Here is a 17,271-nt window from a genome sequence, read left to right as displayed (position 1 = left end):
CTTCCTTACCAGTTCGGAAGTGCACACACCGTGTGTGTCACATGTGTGCACACACCCTCTGTGCATGCGCAAAACCTTTCTGTGCATGTGCAGAGGGTACAAATACATTGTACTTCCTGGTTTTAACCAGGAAATAACAACAGCCAGGCTGGTGAGCGGAGCCTCGCACCGCAATTGTTACTGGTTCTCCGAACCACCGGCCAAGATTCCTATCAGATGAGGCAATCCGGTCTGAGTCGGGAGCATTTCACCCCTGTTATAATCCTACATGGTTTTTTCTGGGAGGAAATCTCTTTGAACTCTGAAGAAATAACTTCATTTTCAGGAGACAAAATCTCATAGAATACATGAGAAATTTCCTCTAAGAAAGCATTACTAAAACTCAGTGGCCATTCCAGAGAACAATGATTTTTCAGATGTAAAAGTAATTGAAAAGTTAATTAAGACTTATTGTATTTAAAATGATGGCTGATACAACCCTGCATACGTTTATTCTGAATTCCTATATGGTCAATAGCATTTACTGTCAGGAACGTATGCTTAAGTTAGCAAGCTTGTTTTAATTAACTTTAAATGTAGTCATTCTTAATTTATATTTTTATCTAACAGTGCAATCCTAAGGATATTTTGCCTGTGCTAAATTCCACTGAGTCCTAAGTACTTTGATTCCTTTCAACATTATTTAAAGCTTGGATTAGTTTAGTTGTGTAATAAGAGGACTATAGGCAATGTGTCAAATTTGGCTTTGTTCTTTTTTTGTTTAGGTTTTTCTAATAAAACAAAGTTAAATCGATACCTAGCTTAAAGCAAAGCAAAGCAGCATCTGGACTAGATTATTTACAGGAATGCCTCTGGCCTTGTATTCATTGCTCGGAAGAGGCCAAAGGTGAGCTGAATTAGTACACAGTACTCAAGGTTCCCTCTTGGAACTTAGATGTTCCATGACCAGTCATCTTGGCCACCAGATGGTCAGGATGCCCATGGTAAGTCTAAACTTTTCAAGGAGGTCCAATAACCACTGAACCCAAAAAATGTATCCACACTTCCTATCTGGTACCTACAAACAGATGTTAAATTGCTATTGTTAAAGCATCATCAAGAGTCATTGGAAGTTAGGCAACATATAAATTTTAATAATAATAATAATAATAATAATAATAATAATAATAATAATAATAATAATAATAATAATAATAATAATTTTCATTACCTTTCAAAGCTTCATCAATGTGGGTTTTATAATAAAATATCCTTTTGGTATCATCAACATCTGACTTAGCTTTTATTCCAATTCCATTTTCGGTAATGTAAATAGGTAGATTGCCGTACTCCTCTTTGATCCAGTTGAGGAGCCTCCGGAGCCCCCATGGCACGGCTGGCATATTTGCCAGGGCTGTGGTTGGCCATGAAAAATCTCTCTCCAGGGCTCGTTCTTGGTCAGTTTCATAAGAAAATGGTTTCAACTTGGTGGTTTTGTGCTGTATAAAGCTGGCGGTATAATAGTTTAAGCAGAAGACATCTGCTGTGCCCCGGATAAATTGTTTCTCTTCTTCAGTGAAAACTGGAAGGCGGGAGATGGGCAGTTTCTGTAAATCAGTCCTGTTTCCTACTGTCCATTTCATGGCACTTGGATAATCACCGTTTTTAAAAATTGGATGTGCAAACCATCCTGCGGTGAACTGGAGGAACCGATCCGCTGCTTCTACATTGCGGGAATTTTTCCGTTTCTTTGGTTCAACCCAGTCAATGTTGAGACTTATGGAAATTACACCTTCCTGGCTTTTCCTATACTTCTGGTCATATGTATGATATACCCTGGCATGTGCCTTCAGTATTGTATGACCAACCTTATAGAGGGCATCACCTGGATTGTTTCCTACATTTGGAGGATGGACTCCTGTGTCATAGCCCCACCACGAAATGATGACAGGTTCGTTGAAAGTAATCCAGAACTTAACCCTATCTCCAAAAGTCTGAAAACAGAAGTCGGCATAACTATTAAACAGTTCAATCAGATCAGGGTTTTCCCATCCACCAATATCTTGGAGAGCTTGAGGCAGATCCCAATGGTATAAAGTGACCATTGGTGTAATATTTGCAGCTAGTAAACCATTGATCAATCGGTTGTAATAATCAACCCCATGGCTATTTATAGATTGGTTTCTGCCATCTGAAAAAATTCTAGACCATGAGAAGGAGAAGCGGTAACTGTTCACCTTTAAGGCTCTCAATAAATAAAGATCTTCATCTACTTTATTGTAGCTGTCACAAGCTATATCTCCAGTGTGATCGTTCTTAATGTTTCCTGACGTATGAGTAAAGTTATCCCATATGCTCGGCCCTTTCCCATCTGCATTCCAGCCTCCTTCAATCTGATAGGCCGAAGTGGAAACACCCCACAGAAAATCTTCTGGGAAAGTGTCATAAAAATACATGTCTCTTTCAAAATCAGTCTGATCAGAAAACTTTTCCCAAACTATCTTTGCCTTTGATGGGACTTCGGATGCTGACAAATTAGGCAACCTTGAGAACATGGAAAAATCCTTTCTGAATGGCGGGATATGTTTTATCATGCTTGCGCTAGGAAATCCATTATTTTCAATCACAGAAGAGAAGAAATATGCAGATTTTCTTGGGGTCCTTTGTCTATTGGCATCTTCAAAATTCACATTATGGAGGCCAAATTTTTGACTATAACCTGACATGCCTTCGAAGCCATCGATCAGTGATCGGGCAATATATGCCCGAACATCCACACCATCTTCCTTTACAGCTGTTGCGCAAAGAATAAACAATTTATTTAGTTTTTCATACAGTCCTGTAAAATACACAGAATAACCAAAAATTTCTCCTTTCATCTACACAAAGTGATGTGAATATGTGCAGGCCATAAGTGGTCTCTCAGTAGGATCAGAACCTAATAGGCATGAAAGATCAGGTCCACATATAAAGTTCCAATTCAACTTATTTATTGCTAAATATGCCCAGAAATCTTTTCAAGTAAGAGCACCTACCTGGAGTTAGGTAAGGGTCCATGGAATTCAAAGAGGGTTGATCTTAATTCACTTGTGAACTAAAATTCTAGACAATCAAAGGCCTTTTATCTCCGCCCCCAGGTTCTGCCACTCCTTCCTCTATAGAACCAAAATTATATTCAATTTTATTTAGCTTGAAATACAACTACTCCTCTGTTAAAAGTTATACTTTGGTATCAGGTTTTGGAAAAGTTCTGGGATTATACAGAAGACTTTGGGGAACTGTAGCCAACCCTTTTTTGTTGTACCTTTTTGACATAAAAGGCATAAAAATGGGTGATGTTGTAGTAAACCTCTTAATTCAGGGTAAAAAGCTAAAAATATTATAATTGATTGTATCATATATAACTTACTTACATATATATGTAAGTAAAGCCTTTTGAGAGTTACGTCGGCAGTCTCTGATTCATTGGGATGCATAAATGAAGCTTCATTTTTGATGCTATTTTCAGCCTCTGAAACCTCCTTTTAAGAAGCTGGGCAGGGCTAGGTTCAGAGTATAAGACGCACCCAGATTTTCACCCTCTGTTTTGGGGGGGGGAAAGGTGCATCTTATACTCCGAAAAACACGGTAGCTCTCCATTTCTGGGCAATGAGTTTAGAACGTCGTCAAGGTTATTTCACTGGACTGGGACAATCTTCTGTGCAGAAGACATTTCCATCAAATGTAAAAGTCAAGTACGGTACCCTGCCTTGAGGCTTTCTATTGGAGGCAATGGGGAAGTAAGGGGAAGTAATACCCCTTGGCAGTTTTATAGGAAAAAATTTGGCAACTGGAGCCAAAACTCTGTATGAGTTTTAATGATTTGGTTCCTGAAAGCATGGGAGATATGAAATGACATTTCAATCATTTTTATGCATGTTTTGAGAGTAGGTGGAGTTGATTGAAACAGAATAAGTGTGGTAAACCTATTTAGCACCTAAAATGGTTACATTGCCAATGGGGTTTCAGCAGAATGATCTTTGAGGCTGTAGGGACTGCAAGTCTTCTCTGATCTTTGGGTTGCCCAGGAAGACATGTAAATTTTACCTATCAGGCCAATACAGATAAACAATACATGGGACACTAACAGCTAGCATCTGGCGAAAGAGCCAAATATTCACCAAGCTTTCAGACACTCGACATGAAAAACCTTCAGTACCTTTTAAGGCCTCGTTGATATAGAGACGATAGTAATCCACCCTTGCGGTATCATTAATCAAATCGGCTCCATCATCAATAGGTGCACCATTTGCCGTGATGTAAATGGGGATATTGGTCTTTGTATATTCTTCAGACACAAATTGCAGCAATCTCCTCAACCCCCAAGGAACAACATACAACCAAGGTGCAGCTGTCGTCGGCCAAGAAGGATCCACATGCCGGGTAAAGCCCCCAAAGGTCTCATAATCTGAACTGCAGGTTTGATTATCCAAAACACCAACAAGTCTAGAAGTATAATGAGAAAGGCCAAAGAAGTCAGCTGTTCCTTGCACCATCTTCTTCTCCTCGCTGCTGAATGTGGGGAGGTTAACATTGTTGAGTGGGCACTGCTTAATTGTCTCCTCAATCTGGGTTTTCAGGATCTCTGGATAATCACCATTAATAAATATTGGGTGAGCAAACCAACCCAACATGAATTGCAAGTAGCGCTCGGCTGCTTTCAAATCCTGGGGAGATCTGGGATTTCGGGGTTCAGCCCAGTCAGAGTTCAACACTATGCCAACCTTCCCTTGCTGTTGGGGACGATACTGCGTGTCGTAAACATGCCAAGTTCGAGCATGTGCCTTGAGGATGATATGAGCCACCTGTTGGAAAACAGAAGCATACAATAAATTCAGTTAGACATTACTCCACTGAATATTTTTGGGCAATATTTTTGTTGTGGTCCACCAGCAGCCTGCAGAGCTGGCAATGGAGTTGGACAGCGATGAGGCTGAGGAAGAACATGGGCCAGTCCTGGAGGCTGGGGAAGGCCCAGATGAGGGCTCTGCATCGGAGGCAGTGATGGGGCCAGGGCCATCTGGGAGTGATGTGTGGACTCCAGAACCTCCAGAGGCTGACAGTAGTGAGGCAGAGGAACAGGAGGAGCCTGTTTCTAATGCACACATGAAAGAGCTGCCAGAAGGAAAGAGCAGCTAGAGCAGCGGTTCTCAACCTGTGGGTCGCAACCCCGTTGGGGGTCAAATGACGATTTGCCAGGGGTCGCCTAAGACCATCAGAAATATGGGAAGTATACTTGCGAGTCGAAGAATCGCGCTCCAATGGTTGACTCCACAAGCCAGCTGCAGGCTCTTCAAATCGCTAGCCGAATTCGGCTTCAGGCGCGATGAATTAAAAAAGAGAGAAATCTTTGCTCTGATGTCTCCCTCTCAAGCCAGCTGCAATCACTCCCAATCGCTAGCCTAATCTGGTTTCAGGCGCGATAAACTTAATAGGGGAGGAGTCTTCGCTTTAATGCCTCCGTCCTCAAGGCAATCACAAGCAGTTCAGATCGCTAGCCAATACGGCTTCAGGCACGATAAATTCAAAAGGAAAATAATTTTACGGTTGGGGTCGCCATATCGTGGGGAATTGTATTAAAGGGGTCGCCACATCGTGGGGAATTGTATTAAAGGGGTCGCAGCACTATAAAGGTTGAGAACCACTGAGCTAGAGCAAAGAGGACGACTTGGGAGTAGGGCCAAGAGATAATTGGCCCCTCCCATAAGGCTTAAAAGGCCAGCAATGGCATTTGGGCTCTTTGTCGGAGAACTACGTTGATAGCTTTGCTCCTTGGCTCGCTGCATTTATTTCTTGTCAGTATCTTTTGCTTTTGAACTTTTGTCAAGAAAAGCCTTTGGCAGTTTGTCTAATTAGACCAAGGTTAGTGATAAGACTGAAGAATTGTGTTATGAAGAATTTGCTTTGATTTAGTTTGGACGATGCTGAGAATGAGTTAATTCTCAGCTGTTCTAATAAGGTATGTTTGTTTTTGAACTGATTGCGTTTACTATTACCTACTTGGGCCTGAATCACAACAGAAGGAATACAAAAGAGTGCTAATCCAGATGATATTATATCAGTAGGTTCTAATGTTCATCTATTGAGGCTCCTGATTTAGGCTTAATTAACCATACTCTGAGAAGGAAAATCTAAAGATTTTTCTCAGCCCATTTTTTGTACAAATACAGGACCCTTCATAATAAGCAGATGGGTTGCAATAGGCCAAGCCGGGTTTAAGAGTTTGGCCCTTTTCATTCCAGATATAGTTGAAGGATTCTGAGGGTGTTCTGGGGACCATGAAGGAGAAGTTGGCACCATGTGCAACCACCATGGTCACTGGTTGCCCACTTCTCTCTTAAATACTTGGCGGTTTGATCTTAGTCTTCAGGACTTGGATTTCAAATTTTTAAATACGTGATTTATATTAATTAGATTAAGTAGCAATTGTCCTTCAACCTTTAAGTAAGGGCAAATTTTATTGCTTCTGGTACCTTATAGGATGCTATGCCTGGACTGATGATTCCTGGAGGATGCTGTCCTGTACCATAGCCAGCATAGCTAATGACCCAGGGTTCATGGAAGGTAATCCAGAGCTTGACACGATCTCCAAAAGTGGCAAAGCAGAAAGCTGCGTAGTTGACGAAAGCATCAATGATGCTTTCATTCTGCCAACCACCAAAGTCCTGCAGCAGTTGAGGAAGGTCCCAGTGGAACAAGGTCACCATGGGTTCAATGCCAGAATCCAGCAAGTTGTCAATGAGCTTGTTGTAGTAATTCACTCCTTGAGGGTTCAGGCTGCTGTTGTCCCCATTGGCAAAAATCCTAGGCCATGATATAGAAAATTTGTAGATCTTGGGGTGAAGGCCTCTAAGGAGATACATATCATATTCGGCCTTGCGGTAACTATCACAGGCAACGTCAGCAGTTTGATTCTTATGGATTTGGCCTTGATGTCCATATCGATCCCAGATACTCTCTCCTTTCCCATCTTCTGCCCAGGCGCCTTCAACATTAAAGGATGCTGTTGATGTACCCCATAGAAAACCACTGGGAAACGTATCTGCCAAAAAAGAGTCTCTTTCCAGCTCAGTTTGGTTAGCAAATTTTCCCCAAATCTTTTGATAGTTTGAAAGCGGAGTCCCAGCTTGTGTAGAGTCTTCCTTCTGCTTTGGTTGAATAGCTGGATCCTTGTGGGAGCTTTAAAAAAAAATGTGACTTTATCAGTAACTGTACTTTTTATCATGACTCGTTCCAATGAATTCATTCAAATGAAATTTTGGCACCTAATTTCAAATACAGATTATGTTATGCAAAATTGATGTGAAAACCATTATATTTGTTGGGGGAATCATCCAGGGTTTAGGATAAGAACCATCTTTAGTGTATAAGAGTTTCATAAAACCCACCACGAATAAAGAAATTCAAAGCAGATGTTGAATTGGCGGTTGTGATACCTCAATGCAAACGCTGCCTTTGTGTACATGCGTCATGACATTACACCCATGTACTCAAAGGGTGGCGTTTGTGCCCAATAGTATGATGCATGTTGGTCATTCTGATGATTTGTCTAGATTTGTCTCTATAAAATCAGACTAAAATGTAGAAAGTCTGCTGGCTGGCCTAATGAGTCACCGCTTCATTGGTAAGAGAGATATTATAAAGTTCAAACCATATTGGCTAATATTTTGTCTGCACGTGGGAATGTGTTCATGTGCATGTGTATATGTATGTATACGCATGTATATGTATACATACATACATGTATACACACACATACATGATAAAAAGAAACCTGCATCTGAATCTGAATACCTCCAGAGATTTTGATCTTAAGCTCCAGACCATCAAGAGAGCTTATCCAGCCCATCTGAAAATCAACTATGTTGGTGATGCATGCACTAAATCGGGAAGGAGACTCTATAGGTAGTTCTCAACGTACGACCACAATTGAGCCCAAACTTTATGTTAAGTGAGAAATTTGTTAAGTGATTTTTGCTCCATTTTACGACTTTTCTTGCCAACTTCATTAAGTGAAGCACTGTGGTTCTTAAATGAGTAACATGGTTGTTAGGTGAATTTGACTTTGCTTATCAGGTCTCAAAAGGTGACCACATGTCTCTGGGACACTGCAACCATCGTAAATGTGAGTCAGTTGTGAAGCATCTGAATGTAGATCAGGTGACCGTGGGGATGCTGCAACGGTCATAAGTGTGAATAATGGTTATACTTTTTTCAGTGCCGTTGTAACTTTGAACAGTCACTAAATGGACTGTTGTAAGTCAAGGACTACCTGTATACACCACCAACGTGCTCTTGATGAAAGGAACTATTTCAGAATTGGGCAAAATGTCAGCAATCTCTTCTCTTGATCTAATTAATATACTAGATGGAGCCATTTTATGAGAGCAGCATGAATAAGAGTTCCGCTTGATGTGGAAAAGAATGAAAATCTGACTTTGGCTTTTACTGATTAGTCTGATAGATCTTTATAGAAATGGCTTGTTCATGTTATTATGAAAAAGCAAAAAGTTGTGATTTGATGTTAATCCCTTATTTTACTGTAACAGAGAGAGTCGGAAGTCAATGCTTCTTTTGCTTAAAAAAAAGGAAGGGGGAAAGGGAGAAGAGAAATAAGGAAAGATAAGAAAAGAAATTCTTATCTTTCCTCACTTCTCTTCCCTCTTTCCCCCTCCTTGCTTTCCTATTTACTTTTATATTTTATAATACTTTATAATTCAATAAAAATGTTAAACTGAAGAGCTTGTCAGGGTTCTGAGAGCAGACAGTATTTATCAGTCAGTCAGTTATCAGATAGTCAAACAATGCACAGTAGCGAGTTGTAGCACTGAGTTCTCATGATCTGATAATCCAAGGGTACTTCAGGAGGAAAGCAGAAGGCAGTAGTCAAAACTTTGGGGAAAGAGCTATGGCTTAAAGCAAAATTTCCCCAAAACTTTGGTGGTAAGCTATGCTAGGGCTTTAAGAATTCCTAGCTGGATCCCAGGGTTCCTTATTTTCAAAGCAACCAAACCAAACCATTGTCACAATATTTTGTATGAAGTTAAGAATAGTAGTAACACATTTAGACAATACAGTGTTTGCCCTCTCTTGAACTGCCAGATTGCTCTCCTAAAACATTTGAAGTTTAGAACAGTTGGGCTAAAAGTATATGGCCTGAAGTCAAAAACAGAGTTTTGGTCAAGCACGGGATTTCTGAAGCTAACACAAAATATATATTTGATTTACTGCAATGGCATTATTTAAGTGCTGACCAAAATGCTTGCACTTACCAAATATTTCTTATAAAAGAGGCATATTAGGACTGCTGGAAAAAAAGCATGCACTTTATTTATTTAATCACACGTAAGGAAAAAATAATATTTCATACCTTGCTTTTGGAAGGGCTAAGTTCTCTAAGAAGGAGTTCACATCGTAGCCTTTCACCTGTGCTTCGGCTTCATGTATGGTCGGAAAATAGAGAACAGATTCAGTGCAATAAATAGATAAGCAAGAATAAGTCAGAACTTTCAGTTTGACTACTGGCCCTTCTGAGGCATATCTGCTCTTTAGCAAGAGTGGTCTAAAACATTCTGCTAAGTGCAATACCCTCCATCACACTCAAGAGAAATTGCTTAATTTGCAGCTCATATAACAAGGTTATCCTCTAATATGAAGTTATTGCTCTCAACCACAAGCATCCATTTGATTTCCCCCTCCCCATGGAAATAAATAGCATTCCCACCGGCAGTAGGAAAATTGCTGTATTTTTCTTGCTTCCTAATCCATATGTGTCTAAGCCACACAAAAGTGCCGCTTGTCCTTCCCGCACAAGAAACATACCATTGAAAATGGAAGCCATTGTTGTAGGTAGGTTTTCTTCAACAGAAGAACATCCAGAAAGGTTTAGAGTAAAGAGTAGAACATCCTTATCATGTATGAGATGCTGAAACCAAAACATATTAAGTTATGACATGTACTAGTCTTAAGTGAGAGTCAAGATCATTCTGGAGAAAATCTGTGTGATTGATAGGAATTGAATGACTTATCAATCAATCAATCAAATCTTACTTAAGGGAGAATTACTCCCTGTAAAAAAGCCAACATTGCTTTTCCTAAGAGCTGTAGAAAGATTTGGTAAATGCTGGTGATTAATGATGTATGAATAAAACTCTCCATCAACATCCTTCCTCCTCTGAGTTTTCCTGTTATGTTTGGTCACAATCCTCAGACAGCACATCAGAATGGCCCTTAATTGAAAATGCCTTCCCATTTAGACCAAGGGCAACATTAAAGACTCATTCTCATGCATGCTTAAAAATATAGGTTAGTCTGAACTGAAAGGGATATTGATCAAAAGGAAAGATTTGGAGGAAGGAATATCAGAACACACATACTGGATTTATTACCCAGTTAGATGAAGGCTACAGTTTTCTGTTCAGTTGAGCAAACCCAATAAACATAGGTCTAGGTTGCCAATAAATACATAGAAAATTGAGCGGTGTGCAAGGTTCAGGCAAATTCCGTGGCTTGTTTCTAAGTGAACATTCTGTAAAATTAATTGTATCTGCTTTGGAGATGAACAGCCAGTTTAGCACCAAACTGCACTCACATTAATTTAAGGGAACTTAGTTAAGGTTTCCCTAGACAGGCAACGTATCCCACCCAGATGTGTTTGATTACAGAACCTTTGGCGAGAGGTTGACAGTTCAACACATCTGAGAAGTACTGAATTGAGAAAGGCTGCAAAAAGTTTGCATTAATATCAGCAAGGCTATTCAAGAGAGGGTTTGCAGAATACCACAAAGTAAATTGGTGCAATTGATCTGAATTACCTTGATTTTGCTGAGCACCTTTTCAATACTTGCTTCGATCTTACAGTTGTACCGTAGGCTGAGGGACAGAAAATCTATAGAGGCCTAAAATGAAACAGAACCTTGTTATGGAGAGGCCATAAATATCTGCAACCATTTCTGCAGTTATACCTCTGGAAGAACATTCGTCAGGATAATCAAGGATATCTGCCAAGGGAGGCACCCACAGGATCAAAATGGGCTAGCCCCCCACATGTGTGCATGTGACACACGTAGATTCTGACACTGTTGACTGTTGATCTACATCTTCCCCCTCAATGCTTCTTTTATATTATGTTTTGGAACTAGGTTTATTTTTAAAATACCCATTTATACTTCGATGGCGGGTCTGAAGAAAAATAACAGCATTATACAAAGAGAACGAATTATGAAGCAGAATTGTTTTAGCACGGTGTTGCCCTGTTTTCAGATTTTAAAGATGGATTAGCTACTCTTGCATGCTAATGCAAATCTAAGAAAAATCCATAATCCCTGAAATTACACAAAACACAAAATCTCAAAGATCTATTCCCAAATGTAAATGTAAAGGTGAAAAAAAAATACTGCAAAAGCAGAGAAATCAAAGTTATGTATGTATATAGCAAAGTACAGCAGCAAACAGGTACATTTTCTTGTAAAGCATAAGCTATTAACTTTATTTTATTTATTAACTTGAAGACCTTTGCCTTTTTTTAAAAAAAAAAGCAGAAGCGTTATTATTTAAATGCTTAAATCATTAAATGCAATTGAGTGAGAAGAACACAAAGATTTGCCGCTGGACAGGGGTGTCAAATTCACGTTGTCACGGTGTTGTCATGTGACATTTCATGACTTTCCCCCCTTTACTAAACCGAGTATGGGTGTGGCCAGTGCGTGACACATAAGGCCCACAGGCTGCGAGTTTTGACACCCCTGTGCTAGGAAGTAGAGAAGACATCCCAGAACAAGTGAGGGAACTACATCAGGGGCCTCCAACCTCGACAACTTTAAGACTGGTGGACTTCAACTCCCAGAATACCCCAGCTGAATTCTGGGAGTTGAAGTCCACAAGTCTTAAAGTTGTCAAGATTGGAAACCCCTGAACTATATGGACACAAACACACCACCACCAGCAGTCAAGATCCTTTTTTAAGGGGCGCCTTTACTTTGCTAGGAAGGTACACAGAGGTTCCACTATGGTGTAGCTATGCTGAATCTAGCCCTAGGCATCACCTAACACATGGGTGTCAAACTCGTGGTGTCACATTGCTGTCACATGACATTTTGCGTCGTTTCCCCCCTTCACGTAGCTGGGGTAGGCGTGGCCTGTGCCTGACGTATCTGGCCCTCAGGCCACCAGTTTGACACCCCTGATCCTAACATTATTTCTATGGATATAATTTTCAGCTGTGAAGATAGTGAACAGTTGCCATTCCCCATGGAGACCAAAAAAGGCACATATTCAGTTGGATAACTTATTGATGATTTCCATATGCCTTCTCATATGGAAGACAATAGTTGCAAAATAAAAATAAAAATCAGAAGATCACTTCTGAAGATATTCTGAGAATATTAAAGTCTTGTTGGATTCATCTGATCCAGCATCTTGCTTCCTAAAATAGCTCACTTGATTTAGGAAGATTTCTCAGTTAACCTGAACGGAAAAGTCCTCTTCTACTCCCGAGTGGCCAGACTTCAAAGGTTGGTATTACCATAGTGTCATTAAAACTAACGGCCATTTCATGGGCTTATTTCTATAAATGTGTTATATTCCCTTTGGAGATTAGCTAGGCTACTGGTCATGGTAACTAATTGCTGTGAATTCCATAAAGACAACAGGTACAGTACAAAATGTTTTGTGCTATGTTCTTTTCCAACAAGATCTTCAGCTTGCCAGATGTTGGACAGTCTCAAACAGGCTATAAGAACTGCTTCATTAAACTATTAATGGGCTGTGTTTGCTTTGGGAAATTCTGTGTCATATGTTTTGCAAGTTAGAATTCTTCTTTTTCCAGCTACAGGTTGGAGACTAATCTGATTCCAAGAAAATTAAACACATTACCCAAACTGAAGATATGAATGATTCTGGAAGAACCAGCTGATTATCATTAAAGTCCAAGGAAATGGATATTTTTCCACCTGAAAATTAGGGAAAAAATGTATTGTTAAAAGAATCCAAGGAGAAAAATGAATGGAAAGAATCAGGATTTAAGTAGTTAGGAGTCTTCAGGTAAGCCTTGAGGATTTGGCAGCACTAGAGTTTGAATGAATAAATGAGAACTAGTGAACTATTCAAAAAAATAAAAAGCAGAATGCACTTTTGTCTGTGCCTATGGATAGGAAATGGGAAGACGCGTTTGGCTTTGAGATGATGGGAAAAAACAGCTTATATTTAAGAAAAGCATATGTCAGGAATTCAACTGAATTAAGACTGATAAGGTTCTCTTTGGAAAAATGTTTACCCTTTATTACTGTTAGAATTAAGACATCTTGTGATACTTCTATAATATGTGATATTAGCACACTAGAGCATTGTACTCACTCTTACGCTCCAATCTCTAAAATTAACATTGTCCAAAACTGCAATTCATTGACTCATTCATTGATTCATTCATTCCAACTTACCTTTAAATGAGTGTTTTTCATGATAGATTTTATAAGCTTTTTGATGTGCTGAAACCAGCATTTGTAGAGGAGAGACTTTTGGATCCTCAAGAGATAATTCCTTGATATTTTCAGGCAAATGGCTGAAAGTGATCCAGGTGCCCACTGATTCACCAAAAGACCTAAATGAAAAGTCTGCATACTCAGCAAAAAGATCAGCAAAAGTGGTAGATTTAAGCTGGGTGCCTAAAGATTTTGGCAAACCTTGTTGATGCAGAATCAAAACTGGCTTAAGATCAGCAGATTTGAGAGTTCTGAGAAGTTGTTGGTAGCATTCCACCTTTCTTTTGTTGGGCTTTTGAACCTTCATTTCTGGCAGGATACGAGACCATGGCAAGGCCACCTTAAAATGCGTCACACCTTTTGCACGGAGCCTGGCAAAGTGTGATGACAAAGAAGTGAGTGACTGTTGATGGCAAAGACAATCTAGCCGAGCCTCTACAGAATAAAGCGTAGGTTCTCCCATACATCTACTCTCAAAATTTAATGTATTCATTAACTCAATGGAAAGAGGACCTGCAATGAAAATACGCCCTTGACCAGGGCCAAATTTCCAGTCTTCTCCAAAGCAAAAAAAAGGAAAGAGTAAAACTAAACATATGTTATAAACTAGCTCCATGTCTGTGGATGCTATAGCACAAGGACTCATGCTGCATTTATATTAGATCAGAGATAATAAAATTTAACATTTAACTTTTACAACTGCTGATACAAAGGTGCCTAATGGTGGTGTACTATAATAACACCATGAAATATTTAATTCGCTGAATGTCTTTTATTAAAAGTAGGAAGCAAGCATTAAAAATGCAACTTAAGTGGCAGAACTTATTACTTATTAATGTATTGCCAAGTCCATAGGTCACCAACTATCCAAACGGAGTCTAGGCAGATGTTGAAAGGATAAGTCAACGATGCCAGTGTAACTCTTGTGGGATGCTTGGTATACAGTATTCAGTCACATCCCTAAGGGGTTTTTTAAAAATCCAAATTGTGTTTCAAAGGATCAGAAGGGGGCTAGAACCAATAGGATACCTCTACCTCTCACCTGGATTCTAAACACACAGAGAAACTATGAGTCTCCCCCAACATGGTATTCTCAATACTAAAAATTCACCTTGCCAAATAGGTAGCAATGAGATTTTCTGGACTGAAAAAAAAAAGTGCCATGTATAAGAATTAAAACTATCCTTGTAGCATGGGCCAACCTGGATTATCAGGACTACATATTTTTCTTTAAATTAGATTCCACTTACATCTTATATCAGTTTGTGCATGAATTTCTTTCCATTTGATCAAGGCTAAATAACAAAATTACCCTATTCCCAAATTATTGTAATAATATTTTAGTATCACAACTGTAAAATTCAATTTTTTTTATTAAAAAGTTTCACGAATTTTTTTTCCCCATTACATCCCCCACCCCTCCACCATCACCCCCTCCCCCCATCCCAACCCTGACTTTCCAGAGCATAATACAAGGTATAAGATCTAACTATCATAAACTAGAATATCCTAATTCCAGAAATTCCCATCCCTCCCCTAAATCCACAACTCTCCTTCTCCATAAAAAACAAAAAACAAAAAAGAAGGAAATGTTCGTTCATAAAATATTTGATGTTTCTTCATCCAATAATTGTTCTAAATGTAGTCAGTCCATCTTCCTCATTCCGGTATATTTTCTTGTGGGTTTTCAGTCTGGTACATTGAGGTTTCCAACAAGTTCAATATTTTTAACCTCCAGTCTTCGATAACAAACATATAATCCATCTTCCAATATTACACTGACATTATCTCAATTTTTCACCCTCCCCCCATATTTCCATCACAATTACAAATATTTTATGACCATTTTAACATTTTAACCTTAAATAACTCGCTTTCTATTTTAATTTTTAATTTAATTTCTCCCCCCCAACACTTTAAACCCAACATCTATTTTTATGCAAAGTAACTAAATCCACCATTAATAAAATAACGTCAATAAAATATATCTCCCACATTTTACTTACAAATTAAAACAAATACACCCCAACTTAATTTCCAATACCATCTATAAAACATTTAATAAAAAAAATTAAATTATCCTTTCTTACTTTCAATTTTTATCCAATAGATAAATCCACCATATATAACAGCATAAATATAATACACCCACATTTACAGACTCAAACAAATGCACATTATCCTATTTCTTTTATAATCAGAAATTTCCACTTACAGCTTACCCTTTCTTATAAAAGGAAACACTTTTCATCTGACAATGTTGCTTCTTTACTCCTTGCTCTTTTTTAGAGATTACCATCCTTTGCTCCTCCCCTATTTTCTGTTTCTTCTCCCAAAGCTACAGCCCCAATTTCAAATTGTGTTTGCTTTACTTCCTTCTCCCTTTTTTTAGTCACTTCCACTTCTCCTCCCACCTTAACTTCTAAATCAGGTGAATGTCCAGCCTTCATTACCTTAATATAAAAATCTCTTGCTTTAATAACTGTGTGTCCAATCACCTGAGAAGGCTTCTGCAAATATCTTCTCTTGCTTATTTTCTTTTAAACCTCTCACCCTCAGTGCAGATTCCATTATTTTATATTGTAATAAAACCTGTTCTTCATCCGCTCTCTCCACCTTGTTCCAAAGCTCCTCTATTTGACTTTTTAAATTCAAGTTAATTTGGTCAATCTCATGCACTTTTCCATCCAGCTTTTTTATAACTTCAAACATAGTCATAAAGGCTGACCTCATACCTTCTTGTAAGTCTTCATTCTCAGCTGTAGCAGAATTTTTAATTTCCAATAATTTCTCCTCAATTTCCTTAAGTTTTTTGTCTCGGGCAAAAATTTGAGCCTTCAGAAATTCTTTCAGCTCTTCTTGTAATTTGTGTATTTGAACTAGCGAGGCAGCTCCCTTAGAATCAGCAAGCTGTATTTGTTTAGAAGCCAACTTGCTTTAAACTTTGTAAATTGCAACAAAGTCAAATCTTTTCAAGCAACTTATTTGAAATGGGTAAATCAGTTCTATAAACCTTCGGCTTTTCTCTTTTAAGATTTCTTCACTCAAGTATAAAATCCATCAAATTTAAAGAGTTAACAAGGCGCCAACAATGTTAACAAGGACTTCCTTAAGTTTCGTTTTCACGCCTCATTAAAAATCCAACATTTTCCTTCTTCTCAAATACCTTCCGAGGATCGAGATGAGATCTAAAACATACATACACCCTGCTTCTTGCCTCCACTCCATCTGCTTAAGGTAATTAGAATATCTTCATCTTGATAGCAGAGATGGTCGTGAGCGCTTTGTTCTGCATAGATGCAAAAGTTTCTGGATCTGGAGCATTTGCCAGGTTTAAACAGGGAGCTCTCACCCTTCGAGTTCCAGGAATTATTCCTGGAGCTCTTGGGGAGCTCTACCCCCACCTGGCTGTTCACCTTTCCCTCTTCTCCCGAGGGAAAGGTTTTCAAGCCGCCAGACAGCTGATTTGCGCTGTCTGAGCGGCTTTAACAGAATCACGGGGGCGGCGGTCCAAAAAAATTCAATTTTGATGTTTGGACTAATGATCTTTATCCAGCAAGATCAACATATAAGGATGTGCAAAAGGCTATAAAAATTGAATAAATAAATAAATACACAATGAATGGCTTTGACCATGAAACCCCTGAACTTAAGAGTAGCATTCTGAGATCAGACGAACAAAACACATGCTTTGAAAACTCTTGTCCCAAACATAAAACAAAACTTGACTGTTTTTAGTTTAACAATGTATTTTATCTTAGTAATTCCAATCTGA

The 17,271-nt window shown here is 38.9% G+C and overlaps 1 protein-coding gene across 1 annotated transcript in view; it reads right to left on the bottom strand.

The window, feature by feature from the left end:
- LCT (lactase) overlaps nucleotides 1-13,959 on the bottom strand; it is a 29,987-nt gene extending 16,028 nt beyond the window's left edge. The window contains exons 1-8 of the mRNA XM_058194202.1: nucleotides 13,455-13,959; nucleotides 12,892-12,968; nucleotides 10,833-10,916; nucleotides 9,841-9,943; nucleotides 9,389-9,455; nucleotides 6,492-7,197; nucleotides 4,178-4,823; nucleotides 1,211-2,773 (exon numbers count right to left, since the gene is read on the bottom strand). Coding sequence (XP_058050185.1) covers nucleotides 1,211-2,773; nucleotides 4,178-4,823; nucleotides 6,492-7,197; nucleotides 9,389-9,455; nucleotides 9,841-9,943; nucleotides 10,833-10,916; nucleotides 12,892-12,968; nucleotides 13,455-13,959 — 3,751 coding nt within the window. The remainder of the gene's footprint in view (nucleotides 1-1,210; nucleotides 2,774-4,177; nucleotides 4,824-6,491; nucleotides 7,198-9,388; nucleotides 9,456-9,840; nucleotides 9,944-10,832; nucleotides 10,917-12,891; nucleotides 12,969-13,454) is intronic.
- Between the last annotated feature and the right edge of the window lie 3,312 nt (nucleotides 13,960-17,271).

The sequence above is a fragment of the Ahaetulla prasina genome, chromosome 1, assembly GCF_028640845.1.
Source record: "Ahaetulla prasina isolate Xishuangbanna chromosome 1, ASM2864084v1, whole genome shotgun sequence".
Taxonomy (NCBI): domain Eukaryota; kingdom Metazoa; phylum Chordata; class Lepidosauria; order Squamata; family Colubridae; genus Ahaetulla; species Ahaetulla prasina.
This window is presented reverse-complemented; position numbering and strand designations above follow the sequence as displayed.